This window comes from Panulirus ornatus, chromosome 24 (genome assembly GCF_036320965.1).
Source record: "Panulirus ornatus isolate Po-2019 chromosome 24, ASM3632096v1, whole genome shotgun sequence".
Classification (NCBI taxonomy): domain Eukaryota; kingdom Metazoa; phylum Arthropoda; class Malacostraca; order Decapoda; family Palinuridae; genus Panulirus; species Panulirus ornatus.
The window spans coordinates 5,860,742-5,884,429 of NC_092247.1; the positions used below are offsets into that span (position 1 = coordinate 5,860,742).

The following is a 23,688-nucleotide window of genomic DNA, read 5'->3' on the forward strand; positions in this document are numbered from 1 at the left end:
TCGAATCTCTTATTTCATCCTAGCTTTGTACTCAAGCCAATGAAAAACAATACAGTACAGCCTTGAGTCAATCAATGAATCAAGCTGCCAGTCTTGAAAGTTCCTCTCATAATCACATAATCACATTTTTCATCATTTTGCCTACTTTTGTTTGTGTGAGACACCTGATGTCTGCAAAAAGGCCTGCAGATAATAGGGACGATAGCATTGCCAAGGAGTCAAGGAAAAGATTCGTCTGGATATGTAAATGTGGATGATAAGGCTTTAATGTCACATTAATCTCAGTAGGAGGTTGAGTTTAGTAAATCTTCAAGAAAAATAAGGACAAGAACAGGGTTTCTCTGCACTCCACTTCTTCCTTAGTTTCTATGAATGTGACCTGCTCAAGGAAAATCAGACAAGCATGAGGATGGAGGACATGATACAGCAACATGTCCCAAAGCTAACTGGTCTGCTACTCCACATGATTTCACTGGTACCATAACATACTGTGGTTCTTAATGTTTTTTATTGTTATGTCATTAAATATTAGTGTCATTATTTATACACTAATCTAGAACATATATCATGTGTACACAATCATCACTTGTAATGTTACCAGTATCCCAATGAAGCCCTTATACTTAAGATAACCAATGGTGCTACTGGTATGCAACTCCAATGGACCCATTATAATGGATTCTTCAGTGATAAATTCCCTTAGATCTCTTTTACCAGGAACACATACTAAGCACAATCAGAGAAATAACTGTAAACCTTCATATACTTCGCACAGGAGATAAGGTAACAGAAAAGAAAATGAAAAATCACATATTCTTCAGTAAGGAAAAGAAACAAGAATTATGGAAAATTTACTTCACTATAAAGAAATTGGCTGAAAAAGTGCAAAAAACCACACGAAATATTGTAAACTTTGTTTGAAAACTGGTATTTAAAGAGACCTATCTCATGGAGTGTAGGATTCCTATAAGTGTGAGTGTGGGAGTATGAGTGGATTCCATGGCAAGTTTAATGTTAAATGAGCTTCTGAACTTGTACCTGTGCTTGCTCTACTCTGTTTCACTTCAGCTTAAAAACCAAAACTTTTCCTTCTTCTTGGAAACACCTACCCTAGAAAAGATGACTTCTCTACTCCTTCCAAGTACTGTCCTGTTGTTTTCCTGTTTTGATTGCTAATATTTCCTAAGTCTTGAATTTCTCCTCAACTAACATTTCTTCATGCATCTTGAATTTCAGTCTTGTCTAAATTGTCTCTTTGCATTTGAAAGGCTACTTTTTCATCAATGAATAGCTTGTACTTCTTAATGAGAAGAATTATATAAGTGATAATGAGAAATCATAATTTTTGTTTGATAATTTTGGAGCCATATCATGAACAGTGAAATTAAGTTACTTGTCGCAGTTTCTGATTGCCAAGGGACTTTAAAGCCCTTAATGTACTTTTAGTACCCATCTTGTGGCTAGACATGTTATATAAATCATAATCTAAGGGTAAGTTAGTCTAGTAGGACACTTCAAAAACAAATGAAACATTCTATCATAATAAAATCAAAAGAGACAGACCTTCCATAGATTGCATTATCATAAAATTCAAAAGCAAATGACTACTAAGGCTGTCAATACTTGACAAAATTCAAATTAGTTTTTCATTTCATTACAAAATATTCATAGCCATCTATATATATCTGACACCTGTTCCTTCGAGACACTCCCTTAATGAGGTGCCACAGCAAGAGTCTCCATAACTGGTGAACTCCATTGCCACTTCTTAGCCCTTAGTGAATCACCCCTAACAAGCAACTGGCAAAGGGAAACTGTAACACTAGTATAGTGTTTACAAAGGCTCCTACCTATTGTTTGTACTGACTACTTTTATCTACTGTCTACCTAATGTTCTTGCCTATCTATACCTTCTATTTATCATATATAAACACTGATTATGTCAACCAACCTGAAGAGTATGTATATTGACAGATATTGGACGAATGTGAGATTTTTCTATTACAGCTCTCTGATGTTGACTTCCAAAGAATCGTACATCGTAAACGTCTTTTTCTACTCTAATGACCTGAAATTCATTAGTTTTTTGGTTAGACTCCACTCAATATTCTCATATGCTCTTAATCGTATGTGCACACTAAAATACAGTATGGGTAATACATACCAGAGTAAATTCTAATCATGTAACAAAATTCAATCATTTTTCTTAGTTGTTTGGTCAGACACGGGTAAATCATTAGTATATATCTGAAAGTAAAACTTGCGAAAGTTTACCTTTGCAGGCCAATATGGAAATCCTTTTTGTTTGGCATAAACTAGATGATGAGGAGGTCGACATGGCTTACAAAACCAATATTTGTCAGACTTTTCATTAGACATTCTGTAGCAGTCCTTACACTGCTCCAACTCCATTAAATCATACTGACAGTCCCGTAGCATCTGCCGCGCCATGTCTGCTATAGTACTGTGGACTGAGAAGGACAATTCTTTATGACACATCACCATATTACCTCTTTAAGACAAAAAGTTTTTTCTGCATAACAAAATTGAGTGGTGCAATGAAGATACAACCCAGGCAATGATGTTTATGTTCATTTCACTTTCTGGCAAAAAAGGTTGAACAACAGTGTTCAAAACTATTACTGGCTTCACTTGAGCAATGAAAAAACTATTACTGGCTTCACTTGAGCAATGAAAAAACAATAGAACAATTAAAGAAAATAAAATCAGTCCACCTACAATAGAGTCTGTAAAGTTTAATAACAAAAAATTAACAAACATATTAAAAGTATAATCACCTAGAATAAAATAAGAGCTTTTAGGTGTCTTACCTCCCTGATATATAACAACATTATGTACAATTGTCAAGGCATCAATTTCAAAGTCATATACGGTTTTGTATCGGCAATCTGTCGTTTTTTGTTCCATTGTATTTAGATCCATTTGATGGTGGAGCAACAGCTGCGCTCTCCATGGTTCAGAAGCAGAGACACGACTCAGCTGATCTGAACGAATGAGGGCTTGGTGACTGGTGGCTGCTCGATCACTAAGGAATACACCAGGCTTTTGAGAAGGAGCTGGTATAACGCGTTCTAAGATATTCACCGGTAACTGTGTAAGACAAGAAAAATACAACAATACAAACTTCATTTCCAAAATGAATTGGGAAGCCAATATTTAAGGCAGAAATACCCAATGAATATATTTTTCCTGTAGAGAGAAATCATTTATATTCATTATATGTTCCATCATCAATACACCCATCACTAGCCTCAGCTCAGTCTACTGTACTACAAAATATCAAAGTTCTCAACTATGGCTGCAACTATGTTTATGTTTAGCATTTAGTCTGATGCCCCACCATTCACATCCACTCTCTAGTTATCATGTATAATGAATGGAAACCACAGCCCCTATCCACAATCAGGCCCTACAGACCTTTCTGCAGTTTCCTTTGATCACTTCATATGCCCTAGTTCAGCTCAGTGACAGCATGCTGCCCTCTACATACCACATCGTTCCAATTTGCCCTATCCTATTAACATCCTGAACACTCAAAGCTTCTTCCACACCATCCTTCCAATTTCTCCTATGCTACCCTCTTTTCAGTGTTTCCTCCACTTCCAAAATGTTTACCCTCTTACATATCCTTTCCTCACTCATCCTATCCACAAGTCAAAACCATTTTAGCACACCCTCTTCAGATTTCTCAAACACACATCTCTTCCTACCAAACCTATCTCTCACCCTATCATTCTTAATTGATCAACCCTCCTCACACCACATACTGTCCTTAAACATTTAATTTCCAACACATCCACTCTCTTCCATACATTTCTGTCTAATGCCCATGCTGTGCATCCATACAACACCATCAAGACTACTTATATTTATTTTTTCTTATTATATTATACTTCGTCACTGTCTCTTACGTTAGCGAGGTATCACAAGGAAATAGACGAAAGAATGGCCCAACCCACCCACATACACATGTATATACATACAAGTCCACACACGCACATATACATACCTATACATTTCAACGTATACATATACATACATACACAGACAAATACATATATACACATGTACTATACCACCAAAAAAATACCCATCTTTGCCCTCACAGATAGTAAGTTCTCTTCCCACACATTCCTCATTGCTCCCAGGACCTGTGCCTCCCCATCTAAACTATAGCCTACTTCAGCTCCCATGGAACCATTTGCTACCATGGCCCATCCAAGGAATATAAAACACTTCATTTCCTTTAAGTCTTATTTATTTAAACTCACACTCCAAGTAACATGTCTCTTTCTACTGCTAAACCTAATAAATTTGCTTTCATTCACAGTTACTCTCAACTTCCTCCTTTCACACAACCAAACTCAGACACCAGATTCCACAATTTCACATTCACATCTGCCACCAATGTTGTGCAATCAGTAACTGGCTTACCTCCTAGGATCCCCTAATTCTAACAAACTGAAAACCTACATGCCTCCCCAAAACCCTCGCATCCTTCTCCCTTACCATTCCATCAATAAACTGTTTAAATAGACATGGTGATATTGCACACACCTGCAACAGACCTAATTTCACCTGGAACCACTCACCCTTCTCTTTTTCTACTCACACTCATGCCTTATTCTCTTGATAAAAAACTCCTTACAGTTTCTATTAGCCTTCCTCCCACACCATATATTCATAACATCTTCCACAAAGCATCTTTATCGTTCCTATCATACAGTTTCTCCAAATTCAAAATGCCATATACAGATCTTCCTGTTTCTCTAAGTATTTCTCACAAAAAAGTCTTTAAAGCAAACACCTGGTCCATATATCCTTGAACACTAATGAAACCACATTGCTCCTTCCTAGTCTGATGCTCTGTGCATGCCACGACCCTCTCAATCACCATTCATCCCCTGGCTGACTGCATGTTGAGTATTTAGGGGCTTTCAGTGCAGCATGAAACTGATATATGCCACTTCCCTAGCAGGAATTTTAGGCATCCAAATATGTGTTTTGTAATGCGTTTACAAATGAAATTGCAGGCTGAAGGCAAACCTTTCTACTGTTTAGTAATGGGCAATTCTGGGGTAACCCAATTAAAAGGAAATCCCTGTTAGAGTATGCTGGGTGGACTTTGTTAGTGGCTAGTTCCTTGATGTGGTAAGCCGTATATTTTCTTTTTCATGGTTGAAAAATGTGATCCAGCTAGCCATCCTAACTAGCTCAATATCTTCCAGTTGTTAACAGTCAGCACTAATGCACTTCTAATAAAGGTCTTTGCTTGCAAATACCAATGGGACTTTCAAAATTTTTGCACACTTCATGGTTCTCACTCATAAAAACGGCTGAATCTTTCAACAAAGTGCTGTTCTTGGAGCTTTTAATTTGGTAAGCTTAGTCAAAAGAGCTTCAGGGTATATCCAGTACTTCTTCAGCTTATTTTCAACTAGCTCTTATTGCCTTCCATGTTCTTGATGTGACTGGTAATTTCCAAGATTCTCAATCTATTCACCATTCAAATCTACTAAGGGTTTCCTCTTCCTTTATCCTGCTTTATACAGTATCACTAATTCCATTGTCCTACTCTTTCTTTCTGGGAATGTAGTGATCTAATTCCTTAACTCATTTTCATATAAACTCCATATCCTTTAGAACCAATAGTTCTAGGAACATTGCCAAAACTTAGAATGATTTGTTTTGAGTTATAAGAAACCTTTGAAGTTTCGCAAAATGATTATTTTGAAAGAAAAAAATACTGAAGTTAATTTATAACTATTTGATGGTAAAATAAATCTTTTTAGCTCACCTGGTGAGCTATTGTCATCACTGCATCTGCTGTCATCTGTTGTATAAACTTTTCAAATTTTATCAAGTTTCCTCATTTCATGCTGATCCAACATCTAACATGGCTGCCACAGGGCAAAGTGTTCTCTGCTTTGCTGTTGTCTGTCATCGTCTGTCTGTAAACTTTTCACATTTTAATCTTCTCTTCAGAATCCACTGGATCAAATTAACAAAATTTTCAGAAATGATATATGGATGGTCCTTTGACAAGTCCCCTCATTTCATGACAATCAAATGTCTAACATGGCTGCCATGGGTCAAAATGCTCTAGGGCCATCTGAAAACTGATTAAAATAAATCTTCTTGTCTGAAATCAATGAGCTGGTTGAAACAGAAGCTTTGAAAAATTATTGATAGATGGTCCTCTATCCAGTTTCCTCATTTCATGTCAACCGAACATTCAATATGGTTTGGCAGACATATAAGCCAGGTGAACAGTACACACTCCTCTAAGCCTTTGGTCCTTAATATAATAAACAAGATGACACTATAAAAAAAAAAAGGGATAAGACCTAAAATGAGGCAAGTATTTTTCAAATCAACTTTTCAGGATATCATATATCCTCCACAACTTCAGATTGACAAGGTGAAGTCCCAAATGTGACGAATTAATTCTGGGACAAATATACAGATCTGTCATTACCAAGTCATAGTTGCATGAAATGAACTGCAAGACAATCACAAGTAAAAAGTACTTACTCTTTCCTTTAGTCGCTCAACTGTAAATGCTAAAAGCATATTTAGGTCTTCTCTGTTGATACGACTTTTGACACTTCGCTGGTATAAACGTTTCTGTATGTAGAAGAAACAAAGAATTAATGATCCAACCCTGCTATGAAGTTCCTCAGCCCAGAATATCTAACCGTTTACAAATAATGTGTCAGTTATAATATATCTGACCAGACAAACTATGAATGCTCTCCTTTTGGTCAGTGAAGTCGTACTGTAGCTTAGCTTCCTTCATGAGGAGTCTACCACTGCAGATATACGCCTTCACTTCATCCTTTCAACTTCACTTTGATCTCCTTCCCCCTACATTGTAACTTGGGTTTCCTTTCAACTAAACCACTCTCACTCATTTCCATCAAATGGACTTCATTCTTTGATCTACCAGTGCATGATCTTTTTTAACCCATTACATATGGGACACAGCTTTCACAAGTTTACATGTAAGACCTGATTGTTTTAAACATGGCACTTTGAAATTGCACCAGTAAGATTGCTATGGCAATCATAAGTTGCTATTGGCCATATTACATTTACCCATTCAAAAAAAAAAAATGCTTCAGTTATAATCTAATAGCCTTGCTAACCACATAAAACACTGTCACTCAAGTTCTACAAACTTTCAACAGCTAATGTAAAAAATGTACAAGAGTTGAAGTGGACAGACAGATCACACATAAAGTGCTGGAGAAAGTTACATAAATTTATCAAGAGCATATAAGAATGGCACTGGCCTTAAAACAGTGCATGGGATGTTCTGAGATTTACTTTGTAAATGTTTCCACCCAGCCACCCCACCACCACCTTGAGACAAGCCACAAAGTAACTTGATTCTACTTATTTTCTTTTTGTATTTTCTACACCAGCTAATGTACATCTTATATTCCTACTTGTTTTAGTTTTTTTACAAGTTCAAAGTAGCCCAGGTATGAAAAAAATATATGTATAAACACAGACTGGTATTACACAACTACACTAACTCAAGATTACACTGGAATGAAAAGTCAAATCTGGCAAGGCTGTATCATTGACAATTAAGTCTTGACAGGGGATGTCTCACTCTAAGGGGGTCTACATTTCCCTGCTACCATTAGCAGTACACTCTTGGGCTGTAGGAGCTTTTACAAAAATCCTAGATAACACTAGGACAAGGAGCATTCACTAAAGTCCTAAGTAACTCTAGGATTCTTTTGCAGAAGTTGGTCCAGGGGTAATCCTAAATAAATTAATAAATAAATATATACATAGGTCCAAAGTCAAGATGGCCATGAGTGGGACATACAATTTCCCATGCTATGCTGGTTACCATGAAAGAAAAGGAACTGCAAGTGTCCTTCATACATATATTACCTTTACTGGAATGAAAAATCCAGATATTCGTTCTCAATACATTGACACACTTATAAAAGATATTAATTTTATACAAAATGTGCAATGAACGTTGTACATAAAATAAAAAACAAGAAAAAAAGACTTAGGGCAAAGAGTGATACCGACGAAAATGCACATCGGGAAATTAAGAGACTGGGTATGTTCACTACATCCAGATCTGAGCTCATAGTGTAAGCTTTGTTCCTCTAGAGGAGGTAGTAGCAAAAAGCAGTTCAAACACAGTGATCCTATTCTCAAGACAATCATCAGGATTTTACCTCTTATTCCTAAAGAGAAGAGGGCTTTCTCTCATTTTCCTTAGTCACTGGTTGACTCTTGTCAAGATGAAATTATGAATATCAGGATATACATAAGATTCTTGTTCTAAGTTCAATCTGAATTTTTCATTATACTTCTAAAGATGATGGTAAATGCATCTAATGTTACATCTCAGCAAAAATGTAGTTGTCAACACTAATTACTTTAATATGAAAGACACAGTAAAAGAAAAAATTACCACATTCCTAATGATGATACTGTACACCTATTCTTAGTTATAAAAGCTATAGAATTAACTGCTATAGAATTGACTGAGATATTATTGGTGAAGCCTCACCTTGCACACTACACAGACCAATGGCTCACTGTCATATAGATGATCTTCTACATTAATGCACATTTCATGATATACACGGTAACACTTTGAACAGCAGACCACCTCTCCACCTTTATGACATTCAAAGCAATACCAGTCATGACGGTCTGGCTCCTCCTACAAAGTAGAAAGAGAGATTTTAGGTCAAATCATATATGTAACATTGAATTTCCATTACATATCAATATAGGGAAGGTAATTCTTTCAGAGGGTCAACCCAAATAGCAAAGTAAGTCTACACAGCTTCGATAACAACATCCCTAATACCACCCAACTATCTATCAATACTGTTTTAAGATAGCATTTGCTTCTAATTACCCGATTTCTAAATCCAAAGAAAACAATTTCATGAGGAAGCTCTTGAAGAGAGTTAGTCCTTCCTGCTTTACTTAATACTTTTTTCCTTTTTTGCATTTTGTTATAATGTATTTCATTAACTCTTTCTCATCTTGTTCAAATGCATGCATAAAGTTATCTCCTCACACTCATTCATTCCATATGCCATTCCATGTGGGTTTCCATGGTTTAATGGTTAATGATGATGATCAAACACAGATTTGTGGGTTTTATGCCATTCAATTCTTTAGATACTGGGACAAAACTTTGTAAAGTTTCATAAGTAACTGGTCTACATTTTTGAAGTCATGGTCAAAGATAAGGAGCAGGTTAAACCTTTTATAAGGGGTATAATTAATACAAAAGCCAAACTACAGTTATGGATCTTAGGTCATTCCATTCTTTAGATGCTCTGTAACAAATGAACAACGTTTCATTGAGTATCTGATGCAGAATTCCTATAGTATGACCAAGGTTAATTTGTAAGTTAAACCTTATCATCAAAGGCATAATAAGCAAAATCTAAACAAGAGTTATAGGTCTTAAGCCTGCCAATTGTTTAGATCTGGGAAATAAGTTCAAGATTTAGCCTCTTCAAGTTATGGCCATGGTTAATTTGTAGGTTAAAGTGTGTCTTTTAATGAAAGATGCTAAATGGATAGATGGATCGATGGATTGATGAAAGCAATGGATCAAGCAATCCCTGAGTGTCTACCATGCTAAAAAGGTTACACAAAAAAGTACTTTCCTCTTTATTCAGCAATAGCACATCATTTTTCTATCTCTCTTCATATATCATAATTAACTCTCTATTCCCATGGGGTGAATCAGGTACACATAGCCTCTAAAAATAGTTATCCATACCCTTAACTAATATCCTTTACAAACTATAAAAACATGGCAAGTGTGAATGTGAGAACTTACTGGTGGTGTGGGTAGTCTAAATCCTTCTTGCTCAATACCAACTTTGGAACCTTTCTGGCCAACCTTACGTGTGACAGCTATGAGGTTGTCACTAGCACATTCTTCAAGATGTTTCTCAACCTCATCTGCTGATATCGACATGTGACAAAGGACAGAAAAACATATTTCTATAAAGAGAAAAATACCTAAAATCTCATTAAATATGGCACTCGAAATAAATGCTAGGTTGGCCAGCCTCAATCATACCTGAAATCATTACCATGGATACAATTACACCAACACCCCATCTGAAAAATTTAGGGAAAGACAATGTACCAAGTTTAATAGCAATTACTAATAAGACGCTGAGAGTTTTATACTGTTTTCTAACAAAATCTAAAGGTTTTGCAAGTGATGAAAAATGAATCATGAGAATGGGTTTCAAATGCTATATTGTAGTTAACTGTAATTTCTTACATTACATTATTTCATTTGAAACATTTAAAGTATTCACTATTAGTAAGTACAAAAATAAATGTCATTACCCTCATGTAGGCCACCTGCATAATTAAAGAATTTTCACAGATTTTCATCAGTCCATTTTCCTACCCCCTTTAACTTCATCATTTTCCATTATAAATGTCTTCCTTATCTTCCATCACACAAAGAGATGACAACTCTCCACACTCAGTCTAATCCTATCATGTTAATTTCAGTCTATCCCTATCTTTCACCAACCAACAATGTTCACCCCTATCCTTAATCAAGGAACACTTACCAGACTCCATATTATGCATCCGACTCATGTATCGCCGGATTCTGTCGAATGATGGTAATTGTTTATGGTTGCGAATAGTGGCAATCGCATCCCACAGGTGTTGACATCGGAGAGGATCCGAACATCGTCGTAGTGTGGCCTTCATGCTGTCCTCTGAAATATGCCAATAACGCAAAGACTTATTAAACATTTGGGCAGTCAAAAGTTATTCTGCTGGGATGAGAGTACATACTACTATAGAAAGTGTACATCTGCAAATTCCAAGTGTTACTCCTATGTCTGCTTAACTAGAAGCTGCATCATGTGAAATGGAATCAAAGAACAAATCTTAACATCTTTTCAACAAAAGGCACTTGCATTGCCCAATGACCCACAATGAATCAAATGTATAAAATCAATGAGCCCATCAATTTACAAAAATTTTGTATGATATGTCATATGACTTTGTCTAATGCATTTTTTCATACAATATCCCACTTCAGCGAGATAAAGCCAGGAACATATGAAGCACAAGCTCGTTTGCTGATATCTGCTCTCTAGCTGTCATATATAATGCACCCAAACCAGTCTCCATCCAAAACCAAGCCCTACAAAATGTTCCATGGTTTCCCTTGACTACTACTTAAGCCTTGCTTCAGCCCACTGACAGTACATTACCCCATGTATACCAAAATGCTCCAGTTCACTCTATCCCATGCAGGTCTCTTACTTTTCTCAGTGTTCAGGCTCCAGTAACTCAAAGCCTCTTTTGTTCCATCTTTCCATCTCCTTTTTGGTCTTCTACTCCCCTTGCTCCCTCCACTTCTGACATGTACAGCCTCTTATTCAGTCTCTCTTCAGTCATTCTCTCCACAAGACCGAATCATTTCAGTACACCCTGGTCAACTCTTTTAATCATATTCTGTTCCCTACCATTGGTCTCTCATACATTGTCATTCCTTCCATAAAAACCAACTCTGTTTCTCCTCAAGTATCTAATTTACAAAAGGTCCATCCTCTTCAATTCTTTCACATTCAGGGCTCAAGACTCATAGTCATATACCAATATTAGGGATACTATAACATCAACCACACCCACCTTTGCCCTCACAGACAGTGACCTCTCCATACACGCACACTCCTCATTGCACCTAAGAGCTTTGGCCTCTCTTCCATCTTATGATTCATGTCAATTCCCACTGCTCCATCTGCAGCCATTTCCACTCCCAAGTAACTAAAGCACTCCTCCAAGTTTGCCCCAATCAAAATTAAACTCAAACCAGCCAGTTTCATCCCCTTGCTAAACCTCATTACATAACATCTATTCATATCACCTCTCAATTTTCTCTTTTCACACACTTTCCAAAACGCAAATGCCAGCTTCTAAAATTTCTCAATAGAGTCTGCCACTATAGCTGGGTCATCAGCAAACAGCAAAAGACTCACCTCCTAGGCACCTCTAACCCATCATACTAAAGCCACTCCTCTCGTCTAATTCTATTCTTGAACTCTTGCTCTTTTCCAATTACTACCAGTTCATCCACAGTCATTTACATTAACATTCAGGCCTATGAACTACTATTAAGGCAAACGCACTGCACTGCTGCCACCGTTGCACTGGTACAACTATCACTGCTGCAGTAGCTCTGCTGCTATTGCTCCTATAAGCAAATATTTCTACTGTTACTCCAATCACAGCTAATCTATCACATAAAATCCAGTTGATAACACTACTTCTCATGAAAACACCATAAAGATGATTACAGCAACAATTATTACAAAAAATGACAATTGTAAGAATTCTGCAAGAGTATTTCCAATAGAATCCCACCTCAATATGCTCAGCACCCAATTCGACTGCCCTCCTCACACTTCAGCTAACTTTACTGAGAGGGATCCTAAAATCTCAATAAACACCACCCTGATAAAGCACATTCACATTAAAATAGCCAGACAAACATTAAACATCCATGACCCAAGTCCTGAACTCTCTTTCACCAGGCATACACCCACTTGAAACTATAATCCTTAGACAAACATAAACCATAATTTCTTGTCTGTGCTCTGGACACCAAGCATCCAACAACCTTACAAACACTGATTCAACACATCATATGACCTCTCATACCGAAGAGCCTATTTACAATGAATTCCTATTCCTTGACTGTCCTGCACTTATCCTGAGCAGAGAGGCACACAGCACCACCATTTTTCAAGACCTGTGGCCATGGTTGGTGGATGTGGCTAATTTCTTAGGTGGAGGCCAGGGTTGCAAAGTTCAAGTTCAACTGACATTCTTTGTGAATGTTACATAGCCTACTGCCCCTACTTGTTGTTACTGTTCCTGCTTGATTATACTTTCATCCCCATGTTCCAATGAAATTAGAAACACACAAACCAACAATTGCAAACTACTGAGCATACTCATAAATGTTTGCTGTGCTGCCTCTTGATTCAAAGTTGTATTAATAGTATTATGGACGTGGAAACAGAGACTACTAGTATGTGTCATCAAAACTATACTGAAATATGTCATCCTACCTCCGGTAATACAAATCCTTTGGCGATTTCTTATTCTATATAACTGTTAAGCTTATGTGAATATCAGTACCTTTCAAGTACTTTAAAGGCAGGAAAACTCTTGTATGATGTTACAGATGTGACTTTATTTATGTCAAACTCCTCTTCTTCTCCATTATTTTGTTGCATTTTAGAGAAGCATAATTTGAATATTATCATTCCATCTAAAGGCATATATTTCCATGCAAGTCATGCATTTTCTTTCCAGCAGTTCCCAAAATGAAAAAAACATGAAGATTGGGAGAAGTAAGCATAAGCATGGCAGAGTCCAATACAGGGTTAGGTCACAGTGGTCAAACCTTTAGTGTCAAGCTTAGACGTCCAGACCAACAGTGTGCAGGATCACAGCATCTGGAAAAAGAAATCAATATTAGTATCATGTGCACTAACTCTAAAAGTATATAGAAAATAAAAAAGTAATAAAACTTTACCAAGATGGTCATGAATATAAATTCTTCCAAGACAAACATGTTTCAAATATATATATTTTTTTCTTTTAACTTCAGCCAACTTCTCCAAAAAATAAATCTTCTCTGAAAATTTTTTTTTTAGAAGAAAATGCATGACCCTACTGTTCAAAACCATTAGTCAATACCAAAAGTGGTGAGGATATATAAAGAATAATTTGAGCAAGTTCTATATTTGGTTGGAATAAAGATGCACACATACCCATATACTCCTCTACAGTTTGAGTTTTTCAGACCAAATTTTTAAGCAAAAACTTAAGGGTCAACCTATACATGGGTAATAATTTTGTTAGGTTGAAATTGATGCATGATGGGAAGGGCTAGGGCCAACTTTAGCTTCAGACATGAAAAGTATTTACCATTTACTGCCAGTAAACAATGGAAATGTAAAATATGTACCAACTAGTTATGAAAAGCTGTGCAGTACCTTCAGCAGATGAAGCTCACCAGCTTACAGTAGGAAAACTACCTTATAATGTGCTTTCAGTAGTCTGTGTCGAAGTTCTTAGCTCAGGCTAACTTATCATATCATATATAGTATCACAGTACCCAAAGATCTACAAAAAAATACCAGTAATAAAAACCTTTTCGATATTTCACACTTAACCTATGACATTCAATAGCCATGTCATCAAGTTCTTGTGGAAGACACTGTGATATTCTTGTTATCCGTCTCGGTACAAAACCATTTCCTTTCGTAAATCTTGTGCACCGACCATTTATTTTTTCCCTTTTGCATATCTCTCTCCATGCTGCCCTTTTCCAGTTTTTCCATTGTTAGGTCTTGCCCATCCCAACTAGGAGATGCATTTTCTGTAGACTGTTGTTATCATTTCTTAATTGTAAATTGTATTATTTCTTTCACCTTTTCTTTTATATTATTATCCCAGTAGCATCAGGAACAGATGAACAATGGCTCCATTTACACACATACATTCTCTGTTATGAATAATACACAAAACCAGAGCTTTCCATCCACAGCCAGGCCCTACAGAGCAAGTCTCTCTCTTTTGTCAAGTTTTTTCATTCAGGTTCATTAAAGCTACATTGCCTTTCTCCATTGAGAAACTCAGTATGAACTGTCATCCTCTTAATCACCACTTTCCCACACAACTTACAAGGTGTTCCTAACAAGCATATACTTCTAATTCAAATGTTCACATCTTGTACTCTTAACTTTTATAGAAGGGCACTATTTATGCATTTTGCCAGCCTTCAGGCACCTCTGCTTTGGCCATACAAACATGGAATAGCCTAATTAATTAGTCAACAGCACTCTCATCCCTCTCTCTTGAGAAGCTCATTTGCAGTTCCATCCACTAATGCTGCTTTGCCACACTTTATCGTACACAGAGCATTCATTCCCTCCTTTCCTTTCATTATACCACCTACCATTCAACAGATGATCATCATATGTATAACGCAAACTGCATAAGTTACCTATATTCATAAATTAAAGGAATATTCAACTATTACAAGAAAGAAGTATGATTAATGTCCCCTCAGATGCCAAATAAAAGATCTGCTCCTACTGATATGTGACATATCTAAAATGGGTGGGAAAGCAAAGGTGTGCCCATAACACTCTCAACTGAATCACACTTCTATAAGATTGTTTCAAAGCAACAAAACCAAATTGAAAATGAAATACTAAGCTTCTAATGTTATGTTCTATTCTATGTATTGATCCAACCCCTATGTAGCAGACAGTAGTTAACTGTAGTGGCAGGAGGGGCCATAAGGGTACTTAACATATGACAGCCGGGAGTCGTCATTTACAGTCACAGCCTCTACAACAGTTGAATGTTCTTGTGAAAGGTGTTTCAGCAATCTTTTGCCTCCATCACTTCAGTAAGAACAGATGTGATTAATTAGAAAATATAAAATTCTTGACAACTAAAATAGAGAAAAAGAAGAGGTAAGCAGTTTAAAAATACCACAATACGAAGCCTGGCAAGCTAAGCTGTGATACAATGGTTGGCTTATCATTAGTGGCAATGCTATACATCTTCGTTGGTGGACTGGGGTTCCTGGTGAATATGATGGCTACAGCATTCCTTGTGAGTAGACCTGAGAAGCCACTTATGCCGCTCACAATCTATGGGCTGTCTGACACATTATCAGGAGCTCTAACTGGTATTGCTTTGTTATGTGATGGTGGTCTCTATTTTGCTAACCCTATTTACAATAACTCATGTTCAAGGTATTTTCTCATCTACACACTATTAGCGTTTCCCATTGTCACTGGCAACTTCTCCACTTTTGGGGTTGCTACTGAACATCATCAGGTCATAGCTGCAGCCCCTTCCCAACCCGTAAACTTTAGACATACTTTCTCTCTTGTGTGGACAGTGGCATCATGGTTTATAGCTATTGCATTCATAATTGTGCTGTGGGGGCACACAATGGTGTTTTCTGTAAAGGAAGTGCACAAGAATATATTCTCCTGGGAAAATGAAGAAATTCGTCACAACAGAGGACTTTTGGAGAATCTGTGGGAGCACAATAGCCAACAAGACTGGTCTAGTGATTACCGTGAAAATGTTATTATTGGACTGATATATGGTATTGTTGGAGGCAATATTTCACACAACACACTTAAGCACTTTCGTGGAGGCACACAAAATGAACAATTCCAACCAATAAATCAAAAAGGGATTAAAGAGTTACATGCAGCTCTTGGGATAACCAATGAAGACCTGCAACGAGTATTTGGAGAGAAGCTAAATGAAAATTCTCAAAATGTATATCAAACAAATAATACCAGTCTTCATGCCATAGGGAACCTGACTGAAAATAATTCAGACACAGATTCCTTACTAGCACTAACATCTACTCATCTAAAAGCCTTCAAGCCATCATCAACAGACATAATAAAAAATTTGACAAATACTTCTTCAAAGCATTCCTCCAACAAATCACATATAAAAAATGTTACAAATGATGATTTACCTGCACAAGTACCACAAAGCAATTCCACTGACATATCACCAACAACAATTTTACATTTCAATTTGAGAGATACCGATACGCTAGATAAACTTGATGTAAAGCAACCAAACAAACCTGAACTGTCTTCTCCAACACATGTTACTGAAACTCTTTCTAATGCAAATATATTTAATATATTTAACACACAAGGAGATTCACAACTGATCACAAACCCGGTAACAGAAATTAACACTGTTCCAGAAGTAAATGAAGAAAAGTTTCCACAAGTGTTTAACGATGAAATCAGCTCACCAATCACAAGGCCTGATGTGCATGAAAGTGTGACTACAATTACACAAACATACACACAAGCTCCTGGGGAAGGCCACAATTTTGGATCTGACACAACCAAAGATGAAAAGCTTTCTCTAACTACTGTGGCACTTTCTACTGAGGTAACATCAGAAATAACATCTCAACAGGGTATGCAATTTCAACCAAGCACTGCATTTTACAACGAAGTTACGAAAACAAATTCTGGTATTACAACAGAGTCAAATATTACCACAGACGGTCTGCAAGTAACAGAGGTTATGGAGTCTACAAAACTTCCTGACAAAATAGAAACAGAATTTTCAACCAAGAACTTAAGCATTCACAGCAATATAACACTGAGTACACTGCCTGTTGCCAGTACCGAAGAGGACAGGAGTACAAACCCTCCATCTACAACAAACTTTACCTCCAGAGCATGTCAAATGCAGGTATGAACCCAAAACTACTGTGTATTAGAAACTGTTTAGAGGTAAAACCCATCAAAACTGACAAACAGGTAAAATCATATGAAATAATCACCTATGAATGATCCCTCAAATATATCTCAAGTCTAGTTATACCTTGAAGATGGTTCAAAATTATGAGTGTTACTTCTCATATATTCCTTGGGTTTCTCATTACGACATAAGGACTGGGAAGCTGGGCATTTTCATGTTCTGGATTCTTATCAGCATTTAAGCATATCATACTTAAGCAGTAGACTGTATGGTCACTGCTATTAATCTAAGTCATAACAAACAGTTGCATTAGATCCTACTAAATGCAATGAACATTACACAAAATTTCCTATGAACTCAATTTGCTGTATATATCATACAAAATTTTCAACACATTATATAAAGCTATACTATAGAAGCAATCTGTAAAAACATTTCTGTGATATTCAATCCCACAGACCAACTTCCTATCAACTTTTATGATGGTTCTCTTCATGCTGGCATTTGCAGTTCCATTATTAGTTAGTGCAGGCCTGTACACACACACAGCCTGTGTTCTATATCACCAAAATCCATCACAATCTACAGACTTCGCAGATGCAGGTTGGCTACATGCTAAAAGAGCTACATGCCAGGTAAGGTGTCATCTATCAAAACACTGTAAATACATTCACTTAACTCGACTATGTATTCTGATTTTGCTACTTCTTTTTGAACACATAAGGCAAATAAGAAATCCATCAATAAACATACAATGGTCCTTTTTTTTCATTAACAGCAACATATCCATGTACAATCTTCTGGAAGAACTTTGCTCTCTGCATATCTTCACTGTCTAATGAAAGTATCCAATCAATGTTTTGTAACATTTGCCCAAGACACCTAAAAAAAATTTTCTTATTTCAATTCTCCAAGAATTTCATTAATAAGCTTTTAAAACGGAAATTTACTGCAGATATCTAATGAAAGATACTACCGTAAATATTGCAGATGGTGGTGATACTCTTAGCAAACTTTGGCTGCTGGACTCCGTTCATGGTAGAACGACTCCTCTATGCCTGGGGGGTGGTCAACAATCATAATTCTGTGGTACCCTCCCTGCTCTTCAGCTTGGGACACTCTTACAGTCTACTGCGAGGAGTATTCTATATTTCTGATCGTGCAGCAGTAAGCTTTAGAAATATCTAAATAATTACATTACACTTAATGTAGTTCTGTATCATTACTTTAACAATTCTAAAATTCATGTGATGTACATACAATGAGAGGTTCATGATTTCCTGATTGTATTTAATCATACTTCATTTTATCAATATTTGGCAAAAATATATGCTCACCGTCTATTTTTTGTACACACAGGGTCGAACAAGAATCTCAGCCATACCTACAATAACAATATGCAACAGTGGTTGCATAAGTTCAGTAATTCCCATGGATGAAGCTGCAATCAATTCATCACAGCAGTCTGACCTTTATGAAGAAAACACACAAATACAAGGGAATGTCTCCTCAAGTGCACTTCCACTTACCCAAGATACAATTTCAAATGCTGGTAATGCATCATCTCTCTCTTCACACGAAAGCACTACACCACCTCTGTCATCAAATTTCAATCCCCTGCCAAACATGGTGTCCAATACATCAACTACAAGCAACAAAAGAAACAGATAAGAAGCTTCCAAAGTATAAATAGCATCAAAAGGTGTTTAAGAGTCTGTAGGTATAGCAGCCAGATAGGTGGATACATGAGCCTATTTTTTTCTAAAACAGCATTTCTTCCAAAGTCATACCAAATTCATAAAAAGTTCTACCAAGTACATCATTTTCAAGGATTCTAGGATTGATTGGCATAAGAAAAAATAGACTCTACAAATATAGAAAAAAGTACATTAACAAAGTTTTAGCATCTTTATGCTTAAACCAGCAAACATTGCCAGTGTTCTCAACAAAATCAATAACTTTGAAAACTAACACTGTCATATAACAGTAAACAGACATCCTTTCTAAAATAATAAGGTCACAGTTATTTTTGTGCAATCACATTATCTAACTGAACGATTAAAGTACACTGCAATCAATATTCATCCATCTATAACACTTAAGACTAATGCCCTTCAACTGAGATTGCTACTCAAATATAATGCTTCACAACTTCTGTAGTTGGATGCACTTACTGATGATGTATATTTGTACACTGCAATAAGTTAACAGGTTCTTTGAAATAAATATTTCATTAGGCTGATTACATTCTGTACCCTAATATCATTTCGTGTAAACAAAATGTTGCCTCTTCCTTAATGGGTTGATCACATACTATACACATTATGATTTCATGCAAACTGAATAATGCTTCTGAGAGCACATTATGTGATAGTGATATATCAGCAAGACACATCTAGGAGCTGAAGAGATATGCTAATCCTCTTCATTTCTATCAAAAAAGGGAGACACTAATAAGGAGTGTAAAAAAATCAATATTCAGATGGGACAGGAATTTCTTTAACCAAGGAGAGCTCTTACTTGTACAGAGGTAATTAAACTAGGATGGTGAGCACAATAATAAGAATCATGAGAAGGAATTCCTCAGTCAAAATGCTGTAATAGATAATGATGCATTTGTTCTAATTTACATCTAAGAATTCTATATACAAATATATATTTGCTGTTAAATATTGAAGATTTTGAATTCTATTTTTTTCCAATATTAAGAATGTTTTGAGGTTATTCATACAATGCATTATACAGCAGTCAGGCAAAGCTGATCTTTTTATTATCAGCGTTAGCTTTTTAGCAGTCTCAGTATGTCAAGTTTTATTATTTACTTGTCATTTGCTACAGATAACACTTATCTTTTAAATGTATTCTACGCTGTCATATAATACAATTCTCACCATTGTAAACAGCTTGAGTGAGACAATAAAAATTATGTAAATATAATCTGGCAATTCAGTAAATGAACAGAACAGATCAAAACTAAACAGTACTATGAATAATATGTAATCACTCCACATCTCGTACTGTAGCAGAACTGTGACTTGCTTTGCATCATGAAGTTCTAGATTTGACTAATATCTTTAATTTCCGACATAGGTATGTCAACAGCATAAATATATTAAGTTATGCACCCTATATAATCCATTACTTAAGTAAAGTTCATAAGTTAGTTTGGTAAAACAAACCATTTGAGGATAAATTAACAAAGCAGTGCTTAATTTCTGTATCTACCCAGAATCTTTGGTTACAATCTGGAAAATGACAGAAAGACCACAATACAAATCCATTAATTCATTTCTAAATGTGCATAGTTCAGGATCCTGTACACATCAGAGAGCATACTGTAAGAATTCAAGTAGTTCTGCTTTAAGGAATGAGATTTATGGTTGTCCTTAGTTGGTCTGTAGGTAAACATTTACAAAAACATGCACTAAATGGTTCTTAAAAACTGGAATGTTTAATCTGATTGAGAAAAAATATAAATGAAATAAAAAAACATGGTATCCTAATTTACTCTCGCAAATGAAAATGGCATACCATAAATAACTAACAGTTATAATCATCAGCATCTGCATGATAGCCTAGTCAGAAAATGTGAAAACAAAAAATACCCGTGGGAGAGATGAGGACAATCAATACCTACCCTTTAGCACTTTACTTACAATACTTATAACAAGATTTTCTATGAAGTAAGGTTAAGGCAAAGCGCTTATTAAACTAAAAAGAAGAAAACCTGTTCTGTTTATGCCAGAGAGTCCTGTCTGTATCTGTATATATGTGTGTATATATATACATATATATATATATATATATATATATATATATATATATATATATATATATATATATATATATCGTTACAAATCTTACAACAAATAAGAACATCAAAAAAGAGGAACTTAACGCTGAGACCTAATAAGCAACCTGAAGATAATGATGATGAAAATGAATATAGAATTCAGATGAGGGAGACATAAAGGAGGGATAGAGGGACAATGGAAAAAGTTTTGAATCACTGAAAGTACTCAGTTAACAAGGAAGTGAGAGTGAAGGATTATGCTGGACCCTTGGAATCAACCCTGGCTTACCTGGAACTTGTATGACAAATCTACTTGAACAAAAACTCAAATTTCAGAAAAAAAAAACCATGCTGAACAGTATGACCAATAAATACATATAAAAAAGTTCATGACAAAACTTTCAGATACATTATCTCAGGAAGATGCTACCGAGTATCATAAACATAGTAAACCTTCAGTAAAGTAACCTTCAATAACATCTAATTAAAAATCTACATTAATGATATGGTATATCATCTTCCTGGAAATACTGCCATGAACCAGTATAAAAAATCAGTTCTTAATTTTCCTCCAATCATGCTTGTAAATATCTTCAGTAAGACAAGAAAATACTGCCAATCTATTGACATTTTCTACGAGAGATTTACTCTTACCACCACTAGACTCTAATTCAAATCTATCTAAAGCAGCCACCCTCTCAGATAAAGTATACACTTGTACCAATGTTACTTAAATATTGCATTACGAGAAACAACCTAGAATCAACGTAAGATATATCCTAACCCAGGAGTACAAGGGTAAGAGTCAGTGACAACCCATCAAGGTAACCTGCCTGTTGCCTGTCATTTGTGGATAGACATGCAGTCAACACCAGTCATAATCACTGATATCCTCAGTCAGTCATGACTGGAGATTTACGAACGAAAAATCCAGGAATTTCTTCCGCACTGACCAGGTAAGACCTGCCCACAAAGGTAGCACAGGAGTTGGTGAGAAACCATTCCTTGTTAACAAAGGGATCTGCTTAATTTACACCATTATATTAACATATTTTGATCATAACGATAAGTACATATCTGTTTGTGTAATTCATTCTTATTCTAACAAGAAACTCCATAATATTAGTAGGAATATCCGTCTACAGAAACCCTGGCCAAAATAATAGGGTACGAAGATCCAAAACCACATATATCGCCCTAAACTTAGTATTGCCTAAATGAAAAGTCACCAGTTTTGAGATAATTGTTAATATTATTTGGGACATAATATCCTTACTTGGCTCCAAAAGAAGTGTGGGGAATTTAACTTTTCATCACAGCAGAATTAGACGATTCTTTACTGACACTTGTAAACAATAGAATTTCTTAAGAAATACTACATATTTCAAGTGCTCCTTATTTGCATATATGGCAAATCTTAGTGATTACGCATTAATTCTACACCCAGTAAAAATATTTTCCCCCTAATATTTGAAATCTATGCAGACTATTTCTAAGAAAATCGAAAACCAATTCCCCAAGACGAGAGTGGCGGGAAATTCAACTTCCTTGGAAATTACCTTTAAGAACAATGTACGTTGATTTATCATTTTTCGAAATGCTGGTGAATTCAAACACCCTCCAAAAAAAATCCAGATTGTAGCACAAATATCGTGAACACGGAAAATAAATGAGACCGATGAAGTAGGAGTAATACAATGCTTCCTTTCCTGTAATTAAAATACGACCTTGAGACGGCGGACGCCGCACTCCTTGCAACTACTAAAGATTCCTCGTTGCTGCATTAAGCAGAATCATCTCATCGCATTTTATTTCAGGTTTGTTAACATGCCTCTTTTAGAACTAATATATAAATACACCTTTTGCAAAGTTACGTGGAGGTAATTTGCATTCATTCCTCCTCTATTTTCTTTAGTTTTATGTATATGTTATAGACAGATGTTCAAGGGCTTTTTTTTTTATGGTATCAAACATGTGATAGGATTGGTGTCCGCCTCAACAACCCTGTGTCTGTAATACTAAAACCGTACTGTCTTAGACGAAACTTATATAATTCCCCCTTATATATGAACTAGATAATTTTGAGATAAAATTCATTGTCATAATATTTCAGCATTATGATCGGCAAATATAGTAGACCAATCACACTTTTCATCGATTAAATGGAAATGAAATCAAAATAATGCATTACACGATACATTTATATAGAACTGAACTGAATTGTACTTCAAATTAACTTCAAATAAGCTCAACCGATCAATCAATTAAATGATGTTTATCTCGTGTAACCCAAACCGTTTTCTATGCTCGATCAACATCAGACAATGAAGGTCAGGGGATACACGTTCAAACAGAAATATTTACCTGGGACCAAGCAGGAGGAAAGGAGTCATAGTAAGGTCGTGTGCTGAGTATAACTGAATGGAAGGTAGACCCACAATGATGATGATGATATGCAGGTGAAGTGAGAGACAGGAGTACTGTACGTGTGAGCCAGACTGGATCTCTACCGTTGTACTCCAGCGAAGACAGAACGCCTG

The 23,688-nt window shown here is 36.0% G+C and overlaps 2 protein-coding genes across 2 annotated transcripts in view; one reads left to right on the forward strand and one right to left on the reverse strand.

The window, feature by feature from the left end:
- LOC139757035 (zinc finger MYND domain-containing protein 11) overlaps positions 1-22,502 on the reverse strand; it is a 48,400-nt gene extending 25,898 nt beyond the window's left edge. The window contains exons 1-9 of the mRNA XM_071677035.1: positions 22,425-22,502; positions 13,484-13,535; positions 10,626-10,778; positions 9,869-9,993; positions 8,570-8,725; positions 6,556-6,648; positions 2,832-3,111; positions 2,275-2,471; positions 1,952-2,068 (exon numbers count right to left, since the gene is read on the reverse strand). Coding sequence (XP_071533136.1) covers positions 1,952-2,068; positions 2,275-2,471; positions 2,832-3,111; positions 6,556-6,648; positions 8,570-8,725; positions 9,869-9,993; positions 10,626-10,770 — 1,113 coding nt within the window. The 5' untranslated portion in view covers positions 10,771-10,778; positions 13,484-13,535; positions 22,425-22,502. The remainder of the gene's footprint in view (positions 1-1,951; positions 2,069-2,274; positions 2,472-2,831; positions 3,112-6,555; positions 6,649-8,569; positions 8,726-9,868; positions 9,994-10,625; positions 10,779-13,483; positions 13,536-22,424) is intronic.
- Positions 15,430-19,588, forward strand: LOC139756989 (uncharacterized). The gene is made up of 4 exons (XM_071676930.1): positions 15,430-17,346; positions 17,808-17,990; positions 18,346-18,522; positions 18,715-19,588. Exons 1-4 carry the CDS (start codon positions 15,625-15,627, stop codon positions 19,024-19,026), a joined length of 2,394 nt encoding a protein of 797 aa, XP_071533031.1. The 5' UTR covers positions 15,430-15,624; the 3' UTR covers positions 19,027-19,588.
- Positions 22,503-23,688: the final 1,186 nt, after the last annotated feature.

Bases quoted from the DNA above. Each gene is read 5' to 3' on its own strand.
- LOC139756989 (XM_071676930.1), top strand. From the start codon at position 15,625: ATGGTTGGCTTATCATTAGTGGCAATGCTATACATCTTCGTTGGTGGA. The intron at 17,347-17,807 runs GTATGAACCCAA...TGATATTCAATC, and splicing joins CCAGAGCATGTCAAATGCAG to CCACAGACCAACTTCCTATC. The intron at 18,523-18,714 runs GTAAGCTTTAGA...TTGTACACACAG, and splicing joins ATATTTCTGATCGTGCAGCA to GGTCGAACAAGAATCTCAGC.